The sequence below is a fragment of the Sander lucioperca genome, chromosome 7 (genome assembly GCF_008315115.2).
Source record: "Sander lucioperca isolate FBNREF2018 chromosome 7, SLUC_FBN_1.2, whole genome shotgun sequence".
Lineage (NCBI taxonomy): Eukaryota > Metazoa > Chordata > Actinopteri > Perciformes > Percidae > Sander > Sander lucioperca.
This window is the reverse complement of record NC_050179.1, coordinates 1,436,508-1,463,819: the sequence shown is the minus strand read 5'-3', so window position 1 is coordinate 1,463,819 and position 27,312 is coordinate 1,436,508. Positions and strand designations below refer to the sequence as shown.

At 44.3% G+C, this 27,312-nt stretch overlaps 1 protein-coding gene across 4 annotated transcripts in view; it reads left to right on the top strand.

Moving 5' to 3' along the window:
• The window catches only part of hipk2 (homeodomain interacting protein kinase 2), a 74,093-nt gene that overhangs the window by 10,389 nt on the left and 36,392 nt on the right, over positions 1-27,312 (top strand). For all 4 annotated transcript variants that reach the window (XM_031283358.2, XM_031283356.2, XM_031283357.2 and 1 more), the window contains exon 2: positions 8,408-9,578. In XM_031283358.2, coding sequence (XP_031139218.1) covers positions 8,408-9,578 — 1,171 coding nt within the window. The remainder of the gene's footprint in view (positions 1-8,407; positions 9,579-27,312) is intronic.

The following is a 27,312-nucleotide window of genomic DNA, read 5'->3' as shown; positions in this document are numbered from 1 at the left end:
TGTCAGTTGATCGTTTTTGTCTGACAGTATAATTATATTTGTGTGTCCTGGAAGAGGTTAGACCCTTTAGAAATAAAATTAAAGTCTCCATCTCTGAAAGGTTCCTTTACAAACCTCATTCTACTCCTGTAGCTTACAGGAACCCGGCTCCTTGTGTTTGTGTGTTTGTATGTCCCTGTGTGAACATCGGCATCATTGTATTTCAGTTTGTGTTTTGCACATCACCGGCTTTTGTCCTTCGCTTACTGAAGTGCCATCCTTTCAAAACCTCAGGTTGCGCTACGTTGCAAGGGCAGCAAACAAGGCCGCCATTCACGTTCGCACTAAAAACCTCATACTTTGTCTGTAGGTTGTACTCATCTGTGTGTCCTCCCCCATTGTTGTCTGTGTTGGGTTACTGTTTCTTGCCTGCACTTCTCATATGTTGATCTCATTATAGTCCATTGTGTCCAGCTGTCATTGTTGATCTTAATGACATAAGAGGAAGTGTGGTGTAGTGGGGCGTTTCTTACTGTGTGTACACGATAAGCATTCTGGAGAATGGATGCTTATCAGGTGTGTGTCCCTGCGTGGCCCAGCACTGTTTGCAACTGTAGTCAAGGAGCAGCACAGCATGATGCATACAGTGGACGTTGATGGTAGTGCAGTTGAGTTGTGAATCAACAGGGGCCTTTGGTTTATGGTTGGTCATGTTTTCAGCCCTCTTCAGTTCTCATTTTATGCTGCCACACACAAGACTTCTGCACAGAACAAATAGTTTTTCTGTTGCACATTCAATGTTTTACTTCTCCTGCAACAAGGGCATTTATTACAAGGCCTCTTTCTTTCTTTCTTTCTTTCTTTCTTTCTTTCTTTCTTTCTGTCTGTCTGTCTTTCTTTCTTTCTTTATTTCTTTATTTCTTTCTTTCTTTCTTTCTTTCTCTATTTCTCGATGGAGAGGAAGTTGGGTGCTGTGCTTTGCTACACTCGTGATTTGATTAATAAGAAAGCCAGCTCAAGCAGAGCCACTCTGGCACCCCTTCCTCCTCCTCCTCCTCATCTCCCGTTCCTCTCCTCCACCCTATGCCTCGGTTCAGCGCCTGGTTAGGCTGACCTGGCAGTATAAACAAGCCAAGTGTTTTTCTAACACCAGTCGTTTTATGACCACACTTACAATGTTAATGGTTACCTCCTTATCTACTGACAGTTACCCAGGAGAACCGGGTTTGCAGCTTTACTTTTAGATTTAAGTTATCATTGCTTAGTTAATAAAAGAAAGTTTATAACCGCCACACCAACTGATGTGTGGCTGTATGGGCCTCTTGGTATTGGTGCTCCTCTGTGTGTCTGTTCTTGCTTATGTATCTATGCATGTGCATTTGGATAAGTGCTGACCAGACATGTTATCTCACAGCCAGCACAACATGTTGTGTCTTTGGCTGTTTGCTTCCAGGAAAGGGAGAGTTGAGGGAGTGTCACATTTACAGCAGGCATGTCGCTGATTAACGAGATACAAAGCCTTGTATGTGTCCGTCAAAACAGCATTCACATTTCCTCATACGCTGTCAATATGCTAGATGGATATTTGCCCTCTTTTGTGTGCTTGTAAGAGAGCGGAGAGACACATGGCGAGCCCATTCCGACTGGTCAAATACTGTGGTCAGGATGAGCATGAAGGCTGTTGGAGCAGAAGCCTGCATGACAGCATCTCCCCGCGAGCTCGTCTGATGCATTATTCTATAAATAAGCAGAGATGAAAGAGCTAAAAAGGCAGGCAGGATGGTCAATAATGGCTGTGTGTGTGTGTGTGTGTGTGTGTGTGTGTGTGTGTGAGAGAGAGAGAGAGAGAGAGAGAGAGAGAGAGAGAGAGACTATGCAGTGTCAAGCTCCAGCTCCCCTACTGAGAGCAGAACTTAGGCAGGAGGCAGGAAGGACTCAGTCTTCTCTGTGTGGACAATATGTTCATCCTCAGTGGTGCGTTCAACTGTTGTGTTTAACCCCAAAGTCAGTGTCCTCGCTACAGGTTTTCCACCAGTGGTTCTGTTGGCCATGATACCCGTGTAAATGTACGTAGATACAAATGGGTGACAAATGAAAAGAAAAGCTGAAAAGACGAGATAAGAAACAAATGCAGGGGCTCACTGAATGGTTTGAGTACAAACCAGATGTGGCAAAAGCCAGCTGTGTAGAATTTCTTAAGCTGAATTTCAATAATGTCCCTTGTATTCCTAAATATTTTTCTCAGCTTTATTTTAGAGGCTTCCATAGTTTAGGGGTACTAATGCAAAGAGCAGCTAGCCTCGATCTGACCTTGTAAAACCCCAAACTACCCATGATCATGCTGGCAGATATGTAATGCTGGAATTTCCCATAAGAGGAACACGCCAGCTCTGTGTCTGTCCATCTATCTTTGTGTCCATCAGTCTGTGCCTGTGATTATCCTGTCAGGCTCTCAGTCACACACGGTTGACACTGCTCTATGACGCAACGTGAGTCATATGCAATGGCCTTTGCAGTCTACCACACTGAAAACACCTACAGTATGGGAGAGTTTGGGCTGACATGTTAGACACTTCACTTCCAAATGAGTGAATGTCTTTTGGAAGAATGGTGTCTCCCTCCAGAAGATTTCCTTGGAGAATCTGAGGGTGAATTGAAGCTGTTCTGGTGACCCAATACCTTACTGAGACACATTACGTTGGTCTTTCCTTTAGTTTCTCTTCCATCTCTATGTGACAGGGTGTTCAGAAAAGTGATGGAGGTGCGGCAAGTCGTGCCACAGTGTAGTGCTCCAACACCCACATGCAAACAGCAGCGAAGGGTGAGATAATGCTTTGTCTAGACAGTCAGAAGTCATTTCATTAGCTAGCGATTTGGCCCACCCTCCGCTCACCCTCCAGTACTGCAGACACTGGGATGTCCAGTAAGGAGGCAGACTCATCAGAGCATCTCCATCGGTGTCAGTAGTCAGTAGGCCTCAGTTAGGCTTTAGTTCATAACCTGTTATACTGGAGGGATATATAATTATAACTTTACTATGTAAGTCCGCTGTAGTGCACTATTCTCTACAAACTTGTTATTCACTGTGTATTCTTCAAAAACATCATCATTTCCAATGCAGTGCAAATAAGTATAACTATATTTCTTTTCCACAACTTACATCTTGGCATTGTAGCCTAAGATAGCACACTTGTCTCATAGTCACCATCAACTTCTGTCGCTTCTTCTGTACCTTCACTCGTAAGCCGTAAGCTTGTTTTAATCATAAACAAGTTTGACTCATTCGGCCGTGTCAGCTTTTATAGCTTCTTTTTTTATTATTCTGGCCTTTTCAGCTCCCCCTTTTCTCTTTCATTTCTTCATCTTGTCTTTTTCATATATATATATATATATATATATATATATATATATATATATATATATATATATATATATATATAACTTTTGACCGGTAGTGTCAAAGTTTGGGGTCATTTAGAAATTTCCATTATAGACAGAATACCAGCTGAGATCAGTTGCATTGTTTTTTTTAACCAGGGCAGCAGTTTTCAGATTACATTATGTGCTTACATAATTGCAAAAGGGTTCTCCAATGTTTTCTCAGTTAGCCTTTTAAAATGATATCAGATTAGTAAACGGAATGTGCCTTTGGAACATTGGATGAATGGTTGCTGATAATGGGCAATGTAGATATTGTGGAGAACCCTTTTGCAATTATGTAATCTGAAAACTGCAGCCCTGATTAAAAACAATGCAACTGATCTCAGCTGGTATTCTGTCCATAATGTAATGGAATGGAAATTTCTAAGTGACCCCAAACTTTTGACCAGTAGTATATATATATATATATATATATATATATATATATATATTTGTCTTTCTTTCTCACTCACATCTTCTACCTGGGCTTCTACAAGTGTAGCCTGTGGTGTAATCTAAGTTATGCGTGACATCCTACGTCATCACGCGTCAGAGTTCAGGGGTCACGCAGCGCTTGTCCAGGCGGAGCTAGTCATGGTTAAGTTATCCCACTGCTAAATGCTATCGTTTTATGTTGACGTTGAATAAAAGTAATGAACATGCTCGCAGTAGTCGTCAGAGTTTTTTAAAGAACCTAAGGCGACAGCCTACATGATCTATTTATTAAACTATTGTGTTTACTGAGCCTGTCACCGGCCCCTGCTGTGCAACAAACAGCCCGGGCCATTGGGTATCTTCCAGTTTCTCCCCGTTCCTGGGCCTTAGGAAGTAGTCCAAATATATCCAGGCAAGGGAACATCGACCAGACAGACCTGACTGCTGTCTCTAGATAGTCTCCTAGGTGATGCCTGGGGTATATATTTAAACTTACAAGCCTGATTTTATGCATTTTTGTCATTACATTTATTTTTATCTCAACCTTACATCTTTTTATGATTTGTATAAAGCACAGAACTTTGAGGAGAGGTGCGAATGAATTGAATGATAAACAGGTTTTTATATTAAAGGACTATTTGTAATTACAAAGAACTTTTTGGCAGGTTTGGTGGTGTCTGAAGGCGTCCTCATCAATACTCTTTGTCATGCTGTCAGCGCAGTATAAATGACGGGTTTAATAAAAGAGTGTAAACAGAAGCAGGTCACAGACTAGAATGTGAGGGCCACTTGTGGCCCCGCTCTCCATGCTCTATTCTTCTTCCCTCCCTTTCAGTCCATCTCTAGACCCAGCATGGCATGCAGAACGGCCCTGATCCTCCCAAAAAGAAGATTAACAAACCCCTGACAGAGAAGTAATCTCTCTGAAAACATTGACTCCTACCATTTTAACATGCTCCCTCTAAACAGTGGAAAATGCCTCTCTGGCATGCTTAATTGCAGTATGTGGGACACACAGTGTTTCTTTAGGTATGCTAAATGGAAAGCCTTGGCTACTGAAGGCATTCCAACATTGTAAATGTACAACAATGGACCTTTACAGTTTTTTGTTTGGCATAGGGTTCAGAAATTCAAATAAACTTCAAGAGGACATTTTCAAGGGAAGGTCTCTTGTGCTGTGAGGATTTTGTTGTTCAGATTGTAGATCATAAATATGTTTGAACTTCAGCTTGGATGAAGAGTGATTCATGAGAACTGGAGCCACTTTCCCAATGTAGTATAATTGGTCACATTGTTGCCTGTGTATGTTGTCATGAGATAACATTCCAGCCATTTGACCTCTTACTTTTGGTCCATTTAATTACTTATCTGTTCTCCGCACAGGGCTCTAAACTATGCTGCTGGCTCTGAGTGTTGTTGCAAAAACCAGCTGTGCAGAATTTCTTAAGCTGAATTTCCTATGCATTTCTAAATATTTTTCTCAGCGTTATGTTACAGGCTTCCCTAGTTTAGGGGAACATGTGTGGCCTTCAGTTCATTGCACCGCGTAGGCAATAGCAAGTGAACTCTTTGACCACAGTGTTAAAACTGACAGAGAGTCAATGAGTGACTAAGATCAGGGTTGAGGAGGAATTCATGTGATGCTAATGCAAAGAGCAGCTAGCCTCGATCTGGCCTTGTAAAACCCTGAGCTGTCCATAATCATGCTGGCAGATATGTAATGCTGGAATTTTCCATAAGAGGAACAAGCCAGCTCTGTGTCTGTCCATCCATCTTTGTGTCCATCGGTCTGTGCCTGTGATTATCCTGTCAGGCTCTCAATCACACATTGTTGACACTGTTCTGTGACGCAACCCATCATTCAAATTATTTTTAGCGTTAAGTCCCGGCGCAGGAATTGGTAATCCAAGGAGTGACATCTGGCCTTCAGGGCTTATGTGATTAGCAGAGAGCCTTGCCCCTAATAGCCTAGCGGACAATCTTCATTACCTCTCTGGACTAGCCTACAGGTCTGGTCAGGAAGTGGTTAGGCGTGGGACACCTAAAGCAACAACAAAAAATAGCTTAATTATTGTTCAGAGCACATATGTGCAGAGATCACGTTTGAGGCTTAAATAAGTATTAGAGGAAGCATGGAGGTGCTATGCTGCATCAGCTTCTGTACAACACCCGCCAGGTTTACAGTGAGCCCTCTAATGTGCACTGCAGCTTCAATCCTGCAGCATTAGGGCTAAGACCAGATGACCACGCAGATAACTACTAAGTACAAGCAAGGCCACACAGCGACTAAAAAAAAAATCTAAAAAAAAGAGGAGGAAGAGAGGTTAGGAGAGTTTAAAAACACAAACGAGGCAAAGTATAGTGGAGGGCTGCCAACCTCCTACTGAATTAATCATCATCACCACTCAAAGGGCTAATAATGACAAAGTGACCAGGCATGTCCACTCCTCTCCGCTTTCTGTTTGCCGAAGAGAGCCCACATTATGGAAGTCCTCCCATCTTGAAAGGAAATCCTCCTCTAATTATCTCTGAACAGAACAAAACTTCCCAGCGTTCAAGATGTCTATTAAACACACAAAAGCAGCAAACAAAGTTTAACGGCTATTTGCATGTATGGGTTGTGTTAGTGTTTGTGTGCGAGCTGCGACCGTAAGCGTTCTTTGATTCCTGCATTAGGCTGGCTGCACACAGGCTGCGTGGCGTGAGCGTGGCGTTTCTGTTGCGTGTCATGTCTTTGCACACCAGAAACGTGTCTGACACGGGGCTGCTGCTCCTAGCCTTGTCTGTACACATGTACCGTATGTTTCCCATTGATCAAATGAAATGCCATGTTACACATAAATATATACTGATTAGGGATGTAACAATTACCGGTGTAACGTAAACCGGTGATAACAATTACCGTTTTAATACGGAAAACCATGATAATTAAATTTTACTTTAAAGTGTTCATGTATACAGTTTTTTATATTTAAATTTTGATTATGAAGAAAACAAGTATATAATTAGTGGTGTTTCTTTGATTTGTTTACATATTGTTCTTTATGTCTTAGCTTGAATGTTTGGATTTGTATCATTTAAACCTGAACTACTGGAAATGTTCCTGACAAATACGCTGTTTCCATGCTGAACCCTTGTTCCTTTGATGTTAAAAGTTGCACTTTTGATAAGGTTTTGACTTTATTTTTGTAATATAATAAACACTGTTACAGTTTTTGAAACTATTTCAACTTGTGTAGGCCTATCAGTGCTTTCTGAACATATTGACCACACTTTTAAAAATACCACGATAAAACCGTGATAATTTGGTCACTATAACAGTGAGGTTAAATTTTCATACCGTTACATCCCTAATACTGATTTGATTACAGCAAGGACAACTGCCGACGTTGTCTTTGCTATATATATATATATATATATATATATATATAGCTCTAACCTGTTAACATGGGAGCCGAAATAAAAACGGACACGCCACGCAGCTAACACGTTCACGCCACGCTGCCAGTGTGCAGCCGGCCGTAGTTGATCAACAGCAAGGCCTAATTGTAAGGGCGTTGGCACGGCCAGGTGGTAGCTCTTAGTTTGTTAGCAGTAAACTAATTTGGGGTTTACTGGAAACTGTTTAAACATACAGTAGCATCACTACAAGTCTTGTGTAGTCTTCCTTGTGCTGTAATAATCATTTCAACGTTACAAACAAGACTGTTTGCAAAGCAAGAGATAAAGAAAGGGACTATTTTTGGGCAGTTGTTTGCTTGGAGAAGCTTTTGCTTATTCTGAGGCAGCTTGTTCCCAGGAGTTCAGAGCACAGCCTCGCTGCAGTTTTGCTTTTGTTTTGTTGTCTTCGGGATCTGTAGTTGAGAGGGAGTTCAGTGCCCCTCTTCTCTTCTCATAGTTTTTCAAATGAAATGTCTTCCACCACCTTCCCTAAAATGAGTAATTGTGTACTAATGCAAGGGCTGGGTTCTGTAGTGAGGAAGTAAATTGCAATCATTCCTTAACACGTTTTTTGTGGGCCTGTTTTTGTGTACGGTTTTGTGTTGCTCCACTTTCTCTATGGAGTGTCCAATGAAGGGTATTCACTCAGCCTATTTACTTTGCTGCAGATGGGAACAGTGGGGAAATGGCATTTCCTCTGCATGAACCAGTGGTTTGCCTAAGCACTATTCAATTTAAACCTGCTTATCTTTCTGGCTTATATAACAATATAAAAAACAACATCCCTTTCCCACCAGTTTTAATGACGCAGTATCTGAATAAAAAAGCTAGACGATAGTAAGCCTACTACATACAAACAATTTAATGCCAAAGCAACAAATGCTTCTTGAAATTTTGAAGGTAATTTAATGCTTGTTACTTTACTATGATTTTAAAGAGTTCAACAGGTTAACATGCTGACGCATTAGCATTTACGCTTGGTGTTTTAATGACCTGCTCTGACCCAAGCTGTCTTTATTTAAAGCTACTGGCTACCACTCGTGTTTCAGTCACTCTCAATTTCCTAACCTCTCACTTTCATCCCCCCCCCATGTCCTCTTTGCTCCTCCCCTCTGCTCCCTTCTTGTCACAGGTATGGCCTCGCAAGTGCAAGTGTTCTCCCCTCACACTCTCCAATCAAGTGCCTTCTTTAGCGTGAAGAAACTGAAGGTGGAGCAGAGTTGTAACTGGGATATGACAGGGTACGGCACACACAGCAAAGTCTACAGCCACAACAGCAGCAAGAACTTGTCGGCCGCCAGTGGCCCTCTCGGCATTAACAACTCCCTGCAAGTCACCAGCTCCACCCTGCCCTACGAGCAGGCACTCATCTTCCCAGCCAGCGCGGGCCACATTGTGGTCGCCTCAGCCAGCAGCACTTCGGGGGCCGTGGGGTCTCTGCTGGGCAGCGGGGGTGGAGGCAGCAGCAGCAGCAGCAGTGGTGGCGGCGGCGGCAGTGGTGTGGGTGGCGGGGTTGGCGTTCACAACCTGACGCGCCGCAGCACGGTCAGTCTCCTTGACACCTACCAGCGATGCGGGCTTAAACGCAAAAGTGAGGAGCTTGACAACAACAGCAGTGTGCACATCATTGAGGAGCACGGCCCACCGATGATCCAGAACGGTGCAGCCAGTGGAGCCACGGTGGCTACGGTGGCCACCGCCACCTCCACCGCAACGTCCAAGAACAGCGGCTCCAACAGTGAGGGCGACTACCAGCTGGTGCAACATGAGGTGCTCTGCTCCATGACCAACACCTACGAAGTGCTGGAGTTCTTGGGGCGAGGAACCTTTGGACAGGTGGTTAAGTGCTGGAAGAGGGGCACCAACGAGATTGTGGCGATCAAGATCTTGAAAAACCACCCATCGTATGCACGGCAGGGTCAGATCGAGGTCAGCATCCTGGCGCGCCTCAGCACGGAGAGCGCAGATGACTTCAACTTTGTGAGGGCCTACGAGTGCTTCCAGCACAAGAACCACACGTGCCTGGTATTTGAGATGCTGGAGCAGAACCTGTACGACTTCCTCAAGCAGAACAAGTTCAGCCCTCTGCCGCTCAAATACATCAGACCCGTGCTACAGCAGGTGGCCACAGCGCTAATGAAACTGAAGAGCCTGGGGCTGATCCACGCTGACCTGAAGCCAGAGAACATCATGCTTGTGGACCCGTCTCGACAGCCCTACAGGGTCAAAGTCATTGACTTTGGCTCAGCCAGCCATGTGTCAAAAGCAGTCTGCTCCACTTATCTACAGTCCAGATACTACAGGTAAGAGCTTCTACTTTGACATGATAATTAGTTTGTTATGAAATGGGTATGAAAGACTTCATTTAGGCATTTCATGTTACAGATGCAAAGAGAAAATAGCACAAAGAAAAAGAGTCCCTCTGTCTGTTCCTGTTCGTTTTGTTTGGATGATCATTGTGCTTTCTGCATCTTGTTTGATTTATCCCAGCTTTAATAGGAATGTTTTCCGAGTTGGGTTGATTATTTGGCCAAACACCCATGATTGGCTGCCAGCCTTATGAGCGGCTGCTGAAGTTCTCTCTCTTCACTCCGATTCTGCCTTTCCTGTTTGCTTGTTTACCCCCGTAGTTAACCCCCCCCCTTCCAATGTGGGATAGAACAGTAAAACTCAAAGGCTTGCTGAGTAGCCAGCTGCTTATTGTGTTTAAAGTGATAAAACAAGCATGTTGTAGTGTTACTTTGAAGATTAGCAAAGGCCTTTTTACTTTCACCAAAAGTTGGTTAAACTCTGCTTGAAATATTTGAAGCAATGAGATTTCTTAGTGTCTTTAAGAGGTTTTTTTCCTGTTTTTCAATGGAGGGTTTTTGAAAAGATCTCAGAGAAACTCCCTCATTGACGAAGGGCACCAATCATGTGGGGTGGCAGCCTGCCCACAGGGTTCTATTCACCCCTCTGCTCCCCAGGCCCCTGGACCCTCAGACCCCCATCACCATAGCTGGCTCCCATTTCCCCAGGGATAGAGATGAGGGGTCAGCCTGAGTTCTCCTGTAATATGTGCCTGTAATCCACACCAGCGGGCCCTGCATTAGAACCAGATGAGTCTCCGGGAAGGCTTTTTCTTTCTTCTCCCAGTACTTCTTAAACAGTATTTTTTCGCCCGTAGCAAATAGTGTGTTTAGGTTTCAGCAGAGGCGGTGTTGGGGGAACTGAGCGAGGAATCAAACAGTGTCCATGTCCGTACAGAGAGAAGCTTTGTTTGGGGCCCAGGCCTGGTGCCGGGGCTGAGGGAAGAACAGGTGTGTGTAAGCCATGGTACCACACACATATACACACACACACACACACACACACACACACACATATACCCATTGACACATGCCAGGTGGCGGCTCTGCAACTGCGCATAGTGTAGATTCTGTAGAGAGAAGTTTGTGGTCCCCATTTACTGGATTCTGAGTTTGGTTTTGTTATCTTTACAGTTTATCACTGGCTTTTTAAATGTGCTACACTGAAGACCATTGTTTCCTGTTAAAACAGGAAGATGGCAAGATTTAGACAGTAGAGAGAACAGATAAAAAAAAACAATCAGAAATCCTCAGATCCTGATCTGTTATAGCATCTGACAGGAGTATTATTTTATCTGAGCTATAGTTTTTATTGAACTGTATTTTATAAACACTTCTTCTCAACTTACAATATATTAAGATCCCCCGTATGGGAATTGGATTGTACATGTCAAAAGGGCAGTGCCGTTATATCAGTTTAAGTAGCTCATCCTGAAGTAAACACCACTAGTTGTCCTGCTGTTGTAGCTCCTGGGCTGTAGGGCAACAAAAAGGCCATAAAATGTTCCTGTCTGTTTTCCCGGGGGAGTGACTAGTGGAGGAGAGCGGAGAGATCATCCCTTCATTTCCTCTTGGCAGCGTTGGAGGGGAAAGAAAGGCTGACATTGACCAGAAAATTACCCAACAGCCACCAAAACCAAGACCAGGGACTTAGTGACCCTGGTTTGAGGCATTGGGAGTGGTGTGTGTGTGTGTGTGTGTGTGTGTGTGTGTGTGTGTGCCACACAGGGTTTTCCATAATGCATCAGTTCATGCACGTACAGTATTTCAACTACAAGAGTGTGTTTGTTTTACCGGGTTTCATTGTGAGGAACGAGGCAAGTCTTTCAATTCAGTTCAATTCAATTCAAAGAATGAGCTCATGGGAGATGAGCACTACGGGTGTCTCAGCATCACATGCCGTTTGGGCAGCAAACAAACCTCGACTGCGGGTAGAGTTCATGGTGAGTTCAAAAGCTTAGAGGAGAACATCAAACCATCTTTGATGATTTCAGATGTGACGATTGCAGGATAGTTTCTGTTTCTGTACTGCAGACGGTACCTTTACAGGGTAGAGATTACATACAGGTGGGATTTGCCAGCTCCAACCTGCCGGCTCTGTGTTACTCTATATCCTCCACAATAGCAAATACCCCCCCCACCCCCGGCATATTCTTTGATTCCTGTTAAATAAAATATCTGTGTTAGGGCAGGGTTCCATTTAAAAATGTTCTATACTGGTACAGATACCTCAAATGATACTTTATTATACAAAAATAATTTACAACATCTCAAAATACAACAACACACACACACACACACACACACACACACACACACACACACACACACACACAAAAGCCCCATCTCTGTGCGTAACAGTGTTTTTCCTGCATGCCTCTAAAATGTGTAACCTTAGACAGCCAATCACCAGCATTATTAGTACTTGGTAGAAGCATGCTGCAAGCTTTTTGGCTCACTGACGCTAATGAGAGCTACTCCTTAGGTATTGAAATCTGGCATTGAATGACATGGCATTTTTCGATACTCGATACTATGGAAGCAATTCGGTCTATGCCCATAAGTATCGATTATTGGTACCCTGCCCTAATCTGTGTCTTGCCTTGCATTTAAGTTTTTGTTTCTGGTTGATATGGTGAGGTGACAGTAGATATGGCAAGGAGAAACTGTGAGAGTCATTTTAAGCCCATTGAAGACATCATACATCCAACGCCATTATCGCCCGCTTTTGCTTACATCCATTTGGTTGGAGTTTCATATCCCTCACACATGGCTGTTTGCATTTTGGCTGCCGTAGAATAGCGTAGCATGTGCTGTAAGAGCCTTTCAAATGACTTATAGATTTTTCGCAAGGTTGACTCATGCAAATAAAACATTAGTATTCAAGGTAAACAAAGGGATGTGCTATTTGCAAGAACATCTCTCAGGGTGCTTAGAGTCTTAACTTTGTTCGCTTCAGTGCTTAGCGAATACAGGCTCATGTAGCTGAGCTCATCTATCCTTGTCAAATAGGCCTGTCTGCAGCACTTCTATACACTCAGTGCCAATGCACTTGAAAACAGTCTCCCTACTACTACTAATTATTACCTTAACCTTAATTATTGCGTGGCGTTTACGTCGTCATAACATCAACTTGCGACCAACCCTGGTTCTTTTACCCTCGTCTCCTTTCCTGCTACCTTTCTTCCCTCTTGCCTATTGCTAATAATGTAACAGGTAAGCCGACTAGTCAAGCCTACCACTTTGCCCGATAAAGGGATTATTGTCTTGTCCCAGTTTTGTCCCAGGCTTGTTTGTCCTATTTACTTCATCGGGTAAAGTCCATGAGATGGGCGGAATGCAGCAAGACATTATTTAAGTTTATGTTAACTTTCCTGAGGCGCTGCAGCTAGCAGCAGCCGGCCATGTTGGAGGCTGCTGCTAGAGAAAGGGAGGTGGAACGTGCAGATAGAGGCAGGGATGTTAAGAGTAATATCACCAGCAGACAGTCACCCTACGTGACTGTCTGCTGGACTGTCCAAAGGCCTTGTCATTTAGGTAATGGGATTCTGGGGTCTCCAAAGGATTGCTCTGTTTCCATGTCTTTTTTGTTTATCAATTAGAGGTCTGCATGGGGTATGGAACTGAAGCTGGTGCCTGGTCCATAGGTGTGACTTTCAGACACAACTACCAACTGAGCCTAAATGGGGTTCCCAAATTTGAAACCTGAACTCAAATCCATATTATATGTACTTTCATATGTGCTATGTCGGTTCATGCGATACTTGCGAATCACAAAAAAACTTCTCATCACAGAATGCCTAGACATACACTTAAGGGGTTAGTATATATATATATATATATATATATATATATATATATATATGTGTGTCGGTATATTCCCCACACACCTTTCTAACGTCAAAATATGGCAGAAATGCGCCTAACAATTTTTAAACTGACAATTCGACAGTCACACCCACTTCACACAGCAACTCGCCAAGGTGTGCAGAGGTGAGACATTTTGCAGAGCTTAACCCTCGTGTTGTCTTCCCGTCGACAGTGCAACTTTTTGTTTTTCTGGGTCAAAAACATTTTGGTCGTCTTATTCAAAACCTTTGTCACTTTTCCTGCTTTTCCAGATCATTTCATTTACTTGTGAAGAGCGTTATTAGAGTTATATTAGAGTTATTTTTTTGGACACTTTGTTTGAAAGAAACCCACATTTCTAATGTGGAAACTTTTTGAAAATGGGTCAAATTTGACCCAAGGACAACAGGAGGGATAAACTTCTCTCTCAAGCTCTCTTTTTCCTTCGTACTTTTTGTGTGTACGAATGAGTGCAACGCGATGAATGGCTCTCCGGATAGAGTGCACCATTTCCCCCATATTTAAATAATTCATTAAGCCCCTCTCTTTCCGCCCCACCTTTGAGTCCATGGTTCTTTTCTTTCTTTTGCTTTTTCTGTGCACATACAGAAAGGCTTTCTCACAGTGGTAGTTTTACAGAGGCTTGCCTAATTGCCACAAGACAGAGGGAAAGAGAAAGACAGAGCAGTTTCCCCTAGTAATTAAACATCTTAATATTAACAACCTGGGAGCCTGAAGCTGTATTGCACATACTGCACACATGTCAGCACCTGCCAGCTTGTACTTGCACACATCACAGACTTTGTACTTACACGTGCGTGAGAGACCTATATGGTACATACACTAACAGCCTATTAGACATTGTGAGTGGAAGGAAAATGAGTCAACAGTGTCTGAGAGGGAGGAAAGGGCTTGTTGATGTCACCAGTGATCTGAAGTGGCCAGTGTTTTTATACTCTACAGTGCTTATCAGTGTGAAGCGAAAGGCCTCTGGCAGAAGAGATCTTAATGCATCCAGATCACAAAAAGCTCATATTATGGAACTCTCCGCACTTTTCTAATTTTAGAGCCTGTATCTTTTTAATTCATGGTGGCAGTGAAGATGGGTGCAGCTGATGCTACAGTAGGATCTCTGACACCGGCGGGCTTATGTCAAAACCTTAACAACCGATGAAATATGTATCTGTCTCCATCAAGGGATGGTGCCGTCACTGCTGGGGCTGAGGCGGCTGAGTGTAAGAAGAGCCCCTACCCCACCTGTCTATCTGTCTCCTCTATCTGTTGTTAGCATCGCACAACCAGACAGACAGGGCAGGCGTTCCAGCACATTTACCCTGCCTCCGTGCGAAACATCAAGGGGTGTTTTAATGAATGAGGTTGCTATTAGTTACTGTTCTTTGAAGCGTGTATTAAAGTGTGTGTGCGTAATGCGTGTGTGCCAGAGAGAAAGAGAACGGTACGTAAACGGCAGGATCGGGTTGCCAAAGAGGAAAGATGGATTTAAAACAAATAAGGACGGAAAGGCAGATTCGCTCAGCGGCAGCGGCGCTGTTAATAGTGCAGGTGTTGTTTATGTGAGGTTTCTCAAGGAAGTATCTGGAACGGGAAAGGAGAATGGGGGAGAAGAGGGTAGAGGAACGGAGGTGGGGGGTGTTTAGAAGGTGGTTGTTTTGCATTCCTCACCAGCACCTGGAACAGCCCCCCCCCCCCCCCCAAGCAGTGGCAGATTATTACTAATGCAGATGAGCTTTCATTAGGTTCAGCCTGACTGGGTGGTTGCTGTGGCACATTGTGACCTTTTTTTTTTTTTTTGCTGACTTTCTGGTTTATTTCAAGCTTGTGAACACTAAGGGCCGGGGCCATCCTGTTGTTGTTGACAGTAGATGCTGAAATCATCGGCTGTGATCACGAACCGGTATATAAAAGAAAGACCCGTAAAATGATAATTACTGCTCCCTGTATTCACTGCTGTGCTTTTTATGACAGTCATAACACCTTAGTATGCATGACAGAATCCTAATAACCTGTTCCTCATTTATAATTTGCCTCTGGGCAGCTCTTCCATGTGTCTCCACAGAGCAGCCGGCAAGCAGGAGACAAGTAGCAGCTAAGCTAATTAACTACCGGTAGTCAAGCATATGAATGAGAACATATACAGTAGTCAACCGCTCACAGTCATTTTGTAAAAAAAAATAATAATGAATGAGAATTATTTAACTCTTAAGGTAAAAGTGAACTTGGCCACCTGGCTGATGGATTCACCTATCCCCGGGTGTGTGTGTGTGTGTGTGTGTGTGTGTGTGTGTGTGTGTGTGTGTGTGTGTGTGTGTGTGTGTGTGTGTGTGTGTGTGTGTGTGTGTGTGTGTTTGTGCACCCCTGTTACTGTAGGACTTTGTGCTCCTACGATAAGACAGAGCTTTCTGATTTTCACCACATCGTTTCATCCTGGTTACTTGTCTTTGTTCTCCCTCGCAGTTCAATTTCCATACATTTCCCAGGATATTAAGCTGACGGAAATTAAGCCGCCTCGATAAAACTCTGCGAGCCGCCCACTTAAGCTCACTGAGGCTGCTGCAATCTATCTGCTCTATATTGATTGGCTTATTTGAAACATAGGATTTTTCCTCACCTAAGCTTTCATGCAGTGGAAGGTCATTAAAATGTCCAGACTCAACTGTTGGGTTCCAACCACGGAACTATGGAATTTTGTTTCCCGCTGAAATCATTAACTGGACAGGTGAAGTTTCTGTCAGCAGTAGTCGAATATTCATTTTCCTGCTTGCCACAGATTTGTCTTTCTTCTCTGGAGTCAAGCACCAGTGGCTTGGCAGGGTGATGGCTGCCATCAGCGGCTGACCTGCACAGGTGCCCCCGGGTTTTAAATAAATTATGAGGCCTCCTGCTGATCCCCCCCCCCTCCACCATTCCTGTATGCCTGCCATCCCTCCACAGGGAGCTCCAGAAAAGGGGTAGCCCCCACCGCTGCACGCTGCCTCTGCTCCTTCCCGCCCTCCTTCCCTTTCTCTTCTTCCCCACCTCCCCTCACCTCTTCCATCCATCTCGCATGAATATTTAAAACCTAGCACCGGGATGGAAACTATGCAGCAAGGGCACTTGTTAAAGAAAAGAAAAAAAAAAAGAAATGTTCATTTTGGGACCCCTAACATTATAAGGCAGGTCATGGGAGTATTGATGAAATTCAGATTGGTCCGATTACAGAGGGGGAGAGTTATAAAAACAGAGAAAAACAGAGATTGTCAACAACAGTCGGAACGACAGACAGACAGACAGACAGACAGACAGACAGACAGACAGACAGACAGAGGGCAGGAGAGACACTGAGAGAGACTGACCCAAGCTATAGCTGTCCAGCCAGGGAGAGGATTGGGGGGAGATTGGGGAGGCCCAGCAGGGACCTGCAATTGACTCCATGCTGGCTGTGTGTGTGTGTGTGTGTGTGTGTGTGTGTGTGTGTGTGTGTGTGTGTGTTCGGACTGACTGCCACTTTGACAGAGAATGCCTGGTGTGCAGAGGCCCATGCAGGCTCCCATGAAGTTTTCAACAGAACAAAACAGATGCATTTGTTTTCTCAATTGGAGGAATTTGCTAATGTGCATATACAAGGGTAAATAGTTTGGCTAATTTGCGGCAGGCAAGTGGGCAGAGCTCTCCGTCGTTCAGCCAGCCAGTTGGGGCCCCTATGTTGGGAGAAAAAGAGGCTTTGATGACCCCCCCTCCCATCTCTCTCTCTTCATTTAGTATCATCCCCGGCCCAACACAATAACTTGATTTTCCTCTTACTGCCATTTTAACGATTTTATCCGCTTGCTTTTATGTCCCGCCTCTCCCTCCCTTTTAAATGTGTTCATCGTGTTTGATAGAAGATGTTCGACAGCCCAGTTAAACATAGCTCATATTCACTGTGACAGTTGTCGCTCTATAAATTTTTCGCTATTTCTCATTGCAGATGGCAGAATTAAATGAGTCTCTGTTCTTACCACACAGGCTATTTTCAACACCACTCATAAAGTCATAAAGCGACATCACCATGTGACTTTTAGATTCCAATTATTAACGCCTCACTTTGTTCATATTTATGGTAGTTAGAAAGGATCAGGAATGTTTTATAAAAGCTATGTCGATTTAGTGAATAGGGAAATATGAAAAATAGAGAATTCTTTTTTACCATTTAAGAAATGTATGGATCAATAAAAGGGTAGAGGGGCAATGGAAGTTGATTACATGACATTTATTAACACAAAGACTCAGATGTATCTATCTGTCTGTATTGTGCAGTAGTCTTTCACAGCAATCTTGTTTGGATGTCATCGGTAAAGGCTGTTTTCATCAGAATGTACTCTACGTCAGCATTGTCATTCTTTTATTGACCTTGTTTCTCAGTGAACTCCTCACAAATGGTCGTCTCCAGGGTTTTCGGCGGATGAGCCAGAGGAGCTTTCCATAGAAATTGTTTCTTTTGGAATATGAAGGCCACTCAAGATTCTGTTTAAGCACTACGCTAGTCATAAAACAAGTCGGAAGCAAATCCTATTTCACCCAAGCTTGATAAATAATTTAAAATGACTAATAGTGCCTTGTGACACAGAATGTATCGCTGTGGTGTATCAGATTCCGGCGGTTTCGGCCTGAGGCGTAATTTGTTTGGAAAAATAATTACTCCTGTATTGGATCCTGGTTAAATATTAAAAGGGTTAGCATTAGGAATGGGGCAGCTTCCAAGGGAGTTTTAGTCTACATCTGTGCTTTAGACATCACTTCAGCAGACCACAAAGGGGGGGGGGAATTGCTAGATTTTAGTGCTGTATTCAAACCGCTACATTGCTAAATTTCACAAAAAAAAGCCCAGTGCAAACTAATGAACTTCTCCTGTGTGATTTGCCACCGAGCTTTGACGACTAATCCCAGTGTTTTATGAGCGAGGAGCGTCGGATTGTCTGTTGAGTTCAGCTGGTTATTGAGTGCACAAGCTGGGAGGCAGCAAAGAGCATTAAGAGGCTATACATCAACCCACAGAGGAACCCCCCCCAAAAAAAAGAATTGAGATTATAGATAACAAAGAGAAGAAAAAGCAGAAATACTATAATAAAAAAGAAGAGAAAAAGAAAGACCAATAGGTTACTAAATGTGAACAGTAGCTGCTCAACCATACCAGACACGTGTGTGTGTGTGTGTGTGTGTGTGTGTGTGTGTGTGTGTGTGTGTGTGTGTGTGTGTGTGTGTGTGTGTGTGTGTGTGTGTGTGTGTGTGTGTGTGTGATACTGGCTGATTAAACACAGAGGTTATGTCCTGTCCGCTACACACAACCTGTTCAATGTTCACATCCTCAAACCACCTAATGGCCCTGTAGGATCGACTTATTTACAGCGTGTAGGGAAGGTCTTTGCACACATACACGCATGCAGTAAACACATGCAATGTGGAACCAGGTTTTACCCCGACCGGTTATCACTGAGCTGAGAAAACACGGCATCTCAGTGCGTGTTATCAGCAGCATGAACTGAACATAACTCACATCACCCCCCCTTTAAACACAGCAGGGACGTCAGGGAGGCAGCAACACCGCCACACAGTCTTTCATTACAGCCAGAATCTATATATCATCAAACAGATGGCTTCTTTTTTAAACAAAGACAGTGTTGTTGTCTGAAGGGTAAGGGGTCTCAGCGCATCAGCCAACTTTAAGCTCAAACCGGTGCCTCGACAGACACGACAACTGAGGCACGGTCTGGAAAGGTAAGATCTTGCTGCACCATATTAATCGCTCTTACTATAACCGTGTGCTCCAGGTCTCATCTTTCCAGATCCTGCTACAGTGTTGTCCTTGTACCCAGTGGAAGGGAATTACATGCATCTCCCCCTCCTCTGTGGTTCTATATATGATTCCATTTACATACACACTTTGGCTTCAAGCGGACTCTATTCGCCATCAACGTACAAACCAGATTTTCACAAGGTCATTTTAGGCAGACGTTCGCAGGTCACTCACCAACACTACGCTTTCACTACTAATCAAGAGCAACTAAGGCTTACATGAAAGTGCATACACATGTTTGTTCTGTAGACATTCCATTTAAGGCTTGAGCACCTTAGTATAAATCAAAGCTCAGTAATAGACATTTTACACAAATCCATTAACACACACCACGGATCCTGCACAAGCTGCTTTCAGCACGCAAATAAACAGCATAATACTCTCGTTTGAGCAGGAAATGCATTCAACATCAAAGACTTTAATGAAACTTCCTTGCGTCTTTTAGAAGGGTATACAAGTCTTTTCTACCCGTTTTCTGTTCTGTGTCACAATGAATTAAGAACATTAACAAGCATCATTTCACGTGTTCTAAAAAGAGTCTCTCTGTTGCGGCCGTCACCATAGAAACCAAGGCTCTTGTTCCAAAATTGTCTATGTACCTCTGAAGGTGCAACACCTGAATTAGACCGGGGCTGTTTTGATCTGCCTGCCTGCCCCAACCAACAGCTGTGTACTTTAGGGACAGGGAGGGCCCTTGAGCCACACTCTCATCTCTCTGCTATTGTTTGCCCAGGTGGGCCAGGGCCAGCCCCCCCCCCTATTTCTCTCTCTCTTTGCCCAGCTCTCCTCCTCCCTTTCACTATCTCATTCCCTCTCCCTCTCTTGCTCTCGAGTTCTTCCTCTTCCTCCCGCGCTTCTCTCTGTCTTTGTTCCACAGGGACCTGTGGTCCAACTGAAGCTCTCGGTTACACAAAGAAACCAAATTGGCTTTCATCTGCAGCCTGTTACCAGCTGTGTGCATTGTGCGTTTGTGCCCCCTCTCAGCGCGGAAAAAGTATAGATTTTACCCATGACAATGTTATTATTATTGGCTTTGAGTCAAAGCTGTCCTTGCAAAGACGCTTTCTTCTTTTACAACCAGAGTAGATTTCTAATTCTTTTGCTAAAGTCTTTGGCGTGACTTTGCTGTTAGAAGTGCTGTCAAATATGTTTGCATCTTTCTGGTTTTTAGAGCAGGTTTTAAATGCAAAAATAGGATGATGTTGAGGAGGCCCCCAGAGGCCCATCCTCCACTTCCATCCTGGGTCAATATTTGTGCCAAGCTCTTGACATAACACACGTAGGTGCACAAGGTGCACAAAAAACCCAAAGGGCCACGCCAACCCTGTTGTTCACAGTGTCACCATGGTGACAGTAAGGCTTTAAATCAGAAGTCAGTCAGGTTTTTAGGTGTGTTCATTCACCATTCCCGCTGAGTGTGTTTTTGAAAGAGTAAGAAAATGGGAGAGATAGCCCACTTACAGTAGTGTACCCAGAGTTTCTGGCCTTGTACACAGCACTGCTCATGGCACTGAGAAGAACAGCTGAGAAAACAGCAGGGAACTTTCATTAGTGATCCCTGCCCTTTGTCCCCCTTTCCACTCTTCACTTCTTTTTACATCTTTCCATCCGTCGTCATCCTCCCTAAACCTCCCACCCTCCCTCTCCCCGATGTCCTCCTGTCTCTGTCCATCCCTCTCTTCCTCTCTCCATTTCCTTTATCCTGACCTCTGCCCCTTACGCAAATCTGCCTGGCATTTCAATCATCACATCCAGAGGACATATAGGATCACAAAGCCTCATCCCTCTCGGCTGGCCATAAGGGCAGAGAGCTTCCCCAGTATGTGCTAGTATTGGATTTCTTCATACAGTTGTTGGGTGTCTGAGCAGGAGCTTTGCATCAGCATGTTTCAGAAGATTCAACAGATCCTAAAATACATTGAATATAAAGGATAGAAAAAGAAATATCTAACTGAAATCTTTTCATATACTCATGTACAGCATATGTGGCACAGAGGAGTTGTGGGGGGAAAAAGTGTAAATATGGGTACTGTTCTTTCCTTTTAGCACAGTAAACAGGTGGTTAAGAGAAAAGGAGGTCAGGTACTGTATTGTGCCTTCCTTTGTGTGGGTGTTTGTGTGCTAACATGTGTCCTACAGTCAAATATTTGTACCCACAAGCATCACAGACACCGTCGCAGCTACGGAGTTCACTCTGCTGCTCTTGAATCAGTCAAAGGCAAGCATTACTGCAGGAAGAAAGGAGTTTAACAGACTCCTTGAACTCATGTGCATGTCTATTTGCTTGGGTCTCTCTCTTTGGATCGTCAGTGCACACTGCAGCTCAAATCAATCATAACTACAGCACCAGAAATGCCAGCATTAGTTTAAAAAAACAAAAAACCTGTTTGAATGTTTATTTGTCTGTCTGTCTGTTTTGTTTGCCTTTTCTTCACAAAAGCAGGGGGGGGGGGCAATGGATGACTAAGTGCAGTGAATCATAAATGAGTCGAGCAGAGTGTTGGTGCAGTGGAGAGGCTCAGTGTGATAGCTCCAGCTACCTGTCACATTTCTGTCTCCTCTTTGTTTTCAGCCTAAAAAAGCTTCTCTTTCTCCTTTGCAAGCTCTACCAAGTCTTGATTTATGAAAAGGAGCCATTTTGTGGGGCTAATGGCCTAAAGCTGGCTGCTGAAGCATCGGAGGACAAGTCATAACAGCCTTTTCAGATATACTGCAGACAGCTGAAGCAGGGCAGACCCTGGACCAGAGCAAATCATCGGTCCCAAATGTTGAGCCTGCGTAGAGCAGATGCTGACCCTCAGTTTGCTCTCACCACTTGAGCCCAGTTTTTGAAAGCTTTATTTTACAGCAAGTTGGCTGGAGCAGAACAATGTACTTTACGAATATATTAGAATTCATAGATTATTTCTGCCCGAAAGACAGTTAAGCAACTGTGTTTGTTAAAATGCCCTCCAAGTAAGTGCAGCAGCATGCTCTGCCACACCTACCGCCTCCTTTCCCGTTGTTAAGCCAGGAGTGAGGAGTGCTATTTGCATTACAAGGTTTCTGTGGAGCAGAATAAAACACAGACAGAGCTGTGAGCAAAACGAACACTTTCAGGGTGGCCCTGCGCTAATTGCAACTGGGGTGCATTTACTGATTATAGTTAAGTGGTCCAAAATGGTCCCCTGCTCTCTGTTACATTGACCCACTCCCTCCCCTGGTGGATGTGGTCAATAGCAGGCCTGTTGAGATGCCTTTCCACTGAGGGAAGAAAACAGGGTCCAATCATGCCCGTCTCCTCGCTTCATCGCAAAGCACACGGGGAAAGGATAGTCAGAGGGAGGGATCCCTGAATTTTAAATCATTTATAACAAGGTGAATAATGGAGTGGGGACAACAGGAAGCAGCAGGCTGCTTTTTTTTCATAATTGACAAGCATGTTGAAATAAATGTTGAATTAAAAGACATATACCAAATTTAGATCTGCAGAGGCTGAAATGATTCCCCTTGAGTGTGAACAATGACTGAAAAGAAGATTCAACCCATTTGTGTGCTTGAGGCTGCGTATCTTTTTTTGTGAGCGCATGTGCTGCTCATGACTATTCATGTTGGCCTGCTAAAACATGCAAGTGTGGTCAAATGGAAATTAATGGAATGCAAAGTGGAATGTAAATGTAGTTTCGGGGGGGGATGAAATCCTTGCTAAAGATCCAGGAAGGTTGCATGCATTGACGGGACCAGGTCAGTGTTCTGTATTCCCTCTCTTCCCTGTTGCCTGTGCCGTAACAGGAGGCAGGAGTGGGAGAGCAGGCCGGGGGAGATATAACAGCCATTGGATCACACAGGCTTTGATCTCCCCTCTGGGTTCCTGAGCGTCTATGGGATAGACTTTAGGCCTACTGATGAAGAGGTGGAGATCTCATACCCCCTCTAGTGCCGGCTCACTAGCAGGTCTCTCTTTTTTTTTTTTTTTTTTACCACACAGAGCATACGTTATCTTTAGCCTGGGTGTCATTTCTTGGAAGTACTGATGGATTTGTTTGCAGTTTTCTTTATCTACATGCATAAATATAGAGTGACGTAAAAGTTGACTCACTCTGCTTTTTCTTGATTGTAGCCTTCCTGAACACAAAGAGAAGAAATCTCTTAAGGAGTTATTTCCTTCTAAATGTTTTTTCTCAGAGGGGGTTTGAGTCTTACAGCAGGTCTAGTGTTTTACATAACCCCGACACAGTGATGTAATTCCTTCTTCCCTTGAATGCTGGTGTCAGAAACACTGGGCTGTGTCCCTCTAGCCATTCGGTCTGCCCCTGTATCATAATCTCTCTCATGCCTGGCCTGATCCCGCTCCAATTTATGTAATTAACTGATGTCACTGCTCTGGATTGCTTGCAAACCAAGTATCACTGCAGCCCTGATTTCCCTAAAAGTAACTAATCCTTGAGGACCTGTGGTCTATTAAGGCTGTTATTCACATAGCTTACAGTTATATGAGAAGGGATATTAAAAGGCAGAGAATAACAAGCTCCATTACATAAACATGGAGAAGCAATTGGGGTAGAAAAAAGGTTTCTTTTATTATAAGAACTAGCAAAATTACTACATGCCAATTAAAGTGTTTTATGAGTTTGGCTTGCTGACATAGAGGGGTTTGTGTGTGTGTGTGTGTGTGTGTGTGTGTGTGTGTGTGTGTGTGTGTGTATGTGTGTGTGTGTGTGTGTGTCTGTGTGTGTGTGTGTGTGTGTGTGTGTGTGTGTGTGTGTGTGTGTGTGTGAAGTGAGAAATGGGTTAGCTTTGTGTGACTAATACAGCACACAACCTGTGCTTTTAGAGCACAAATACTAACAGAGCACATAACAGCCAGGCTCTGCTTAACAAAAAAAAAAAACTCCTTTTATAGCTGGGTGGACCTCCTTTTGTTTGTGTACATGGCAGGCAGTTTGCACTCCTGTATGCACATCTGTGTGTGCAAGCACAAACAAACATCCAACTGTGCTGGACGATTACATTTCCAGGGCATGGTCATTGGCTCGTATGAGCTCATGCATCCATACAGTGTGAAGGAAGGCAGACGTTCTGGCAAGCAAGCAGACCTGACCTAAAAACAGTCAGATAGACATATAGGCAGACACTAAAGCCAGATAGAGCAGCAGGAATACAGAGAGACAGGCTGGCAATCTAGCAGATTGGTAAGAAATAGACAAACAGACCAACAGACAGATAGGGGGCAGGGTCTTGCTGCAGGAAAAAGGAGAGACAGGCACTTTCATAAACATTTAGGTTAGACAGACTGGGTGAATGTGTCAGGCTTTGCAGCTGCCCTCAGACATAGATCACCAACATAGAACCAGCCATCCAGGACACATCACATCGCTCAAGGCCCAATGTCGGCACTCCCGACTGGGGCAGGGACTCTGCCTCCCTTCCCTGGAGGGAAGGAGAACCAAGGACGTCTCCTGAAGTTTCCATGGTTGCATATCTCAGCTAGATCCAGCCTTGTTTGTTTCGCCTGCAACATGCTCCACTGCACCGACCCACATTAATGAAGTGCTCGCAGACTTAACCCTTGGGTGGCCAGCTAGACGGCCAAACTAGCACCCATTTGCACGGCACAGACGTGGTATTTGTTCTGTGTTCTCATTCCTTCGCTGCAGTGACATTTAGGCTAACATGTGATGGGAAATGAGCTCGGTTTGTGTTTCCCGTTTCTTATGCACCATGCCTGGTGGTAATGAGGGGGAAAAAGGCCAGAGGAGAGGGGTGGGGTCAATATGCTAATAGGGGGTGTACATTTTGATGCCTCACTACCAGCATGGAGTGGTTTGGAGAGATGGGCTATCATTCTCCACCTCCTTTCCCCTCATTATCCTCCCACGTCTCTCTCCATCTCTGTCCTCCCCCACCCCCTGCTTTCATCTCCCTCCTGGTACTCCTCACCTACACCCCACTCACCCCCACCAAACGTCTCTCTCCCAGAATATGAGATACATTTGTTTTCCTGCGCCAGGCTACGGGATTGGGACGCGTGGCACGCAAAAGTGCTGATGTGTTGGTTTCTGGGTAATTATAACATCCCTCGGTCTCCAAGAAAACTCTAAACTAATGTTTAATTTGCCTCTCCGCTCAAAGGAAGCCCTCCTTTGTTATTGCGTGGCAATTAGCTGGAGCCAAGGCCCAGGCATTTCCTGTGATTGTTGTGATTTGCATAGCGAGCAAATCAGAGAGAGTATCAAGACCCTATACCCCTCTTCTCTCACTGCCATTACAGCCACCCACTCCTCCTTTCCTACCTCTTTCACTTCCTCCCCTCCCTTTATCCCCATTGCTACACTGAATCTCCATCAGTGGCCTAGCAACTGAAGCTTCAACCCCTGTGTCTAATACCCCTGTACATAGTGGCTGATTGACAGGGTAGATTGACTAACTGGAGGGCACAATACAATGATTTTTTTTTCTTCCAAGACAAAAGTGTCAGAGGGTCACGTGTTTCTTCCCTGTGCCATCCCTAATGGTCATCATCTAGCTTCAGCCGATAGCTTCGATAGCTTCTTATTAACTGCCTATTAACCTAGCTGGTGGCATTCCACTGAGGATGGTGCTAATGGAAGTTGTTAATACAGTAAACATACTGTGTGTAGATAAAGATGTCACGGTGGCTACGTGCACACTGGACACACACATACATGCAGTGTTTTAAATGTGGTGCAGCAGCATGGACGCCCATGTGTAGTTAATGAGATTATCAGTCACAAAGTAAACAGTAGATGTTAGTGAACGTTCTGTTTTTGGTCCTGAGGGGAAACCATTAACTAGCATAGCTGCATCACGGTGGCTGTTGTGTTTTCTGCTCTGGCCAGATAAGAAATAGATTCCCACCGAGGATTAAATCTTGCCATGTTTTTATGAAAGCATTGTCACCATGTGTCACCGTTCCGAATAATTCGCAATTGGCATGCATTATTTTTTTTAGCAGTCGTGTCATATTTTGTTATCACAGAGTACTTTTGAGTCTCTGGATTTTAATGTGTCAAACCTAACCTTAATGAACTCCTACACAACAGTCCACCTTTGCAGCTTTGCTCAGCTTTAGTTGCATTAGAATACCTGAATTAATTTGCATTGCCTTATCAGCACCTGCCTGCGTGTCTACGCTTACTATAATAGTACCGCTGTGCGATATGATATCCACATTTGCTCCGCTGCTTCTCTCTTACGCTCTCATCAGATTATTAGAACTGGTATTTTTACCATTTGTGGGTTTAAGTGCTGAGAGCTGTGGCTTCAGGGAGCCTGTTTAGTGGAGAGAGAGAGATATAAAAGAGGGAGAAGAGAGAAAGCAAATGAGAGAAAGAGAGTTAGGCAGAGAGCTAATGGCGAGATAGAAGGTAAGCTGCAGTGGCTGTTAAACCTGAGGGGTGGCTAATCCATCAGACGGCACTCTGCGCTCATCTGTTCTGGACTGGTGTGGCATGGTCGGCGAGTGGCACATCCAGGGCCCCAGCAGTCAGACATAGCCTCCTGATCTATATTTCAAAGCCAAGAGTAGAGAGGAATTCAGTAATGAGCTCCCATCTTCCTTTTGGTAGAGGAAGGAGGTAGAGGACTCTCTTTGTGGAACTAATTGAAAGTGGCATGTGGAGCGCCAGGGAGCTCTTTGGGGGCTGTGCCGCGTTTCAAGGGATGTGCAGAGATAAGCCTGCATGCCGCTCCGCTGTGGCTTTTGTGTCACAGGTCTGATATAAACAGGTCTCTTGGAGGAGAGTGATGCACTTAACGGCTGCGATTGTGGGGGGCGTTGTGTTTTGTGTGTGTGTGTGTGTGTGTGTGTGTGTGTGTGTGTGTGTTTTTGTCTACAACAACCTGTGTCCATTGTTGAAATTACACCCCCACACGCATTCCGCATCTCTCCTTTTCTCCCTCCCCTTAATAAATCTAGTTTTCTGTGTCAGCTCATCAGAGATGCGTTGTCTGTGTGTGTGTGTGTGTGTGTGTGTGTGTGTGTGTGTGTGTTATTTGGGCTCTCTG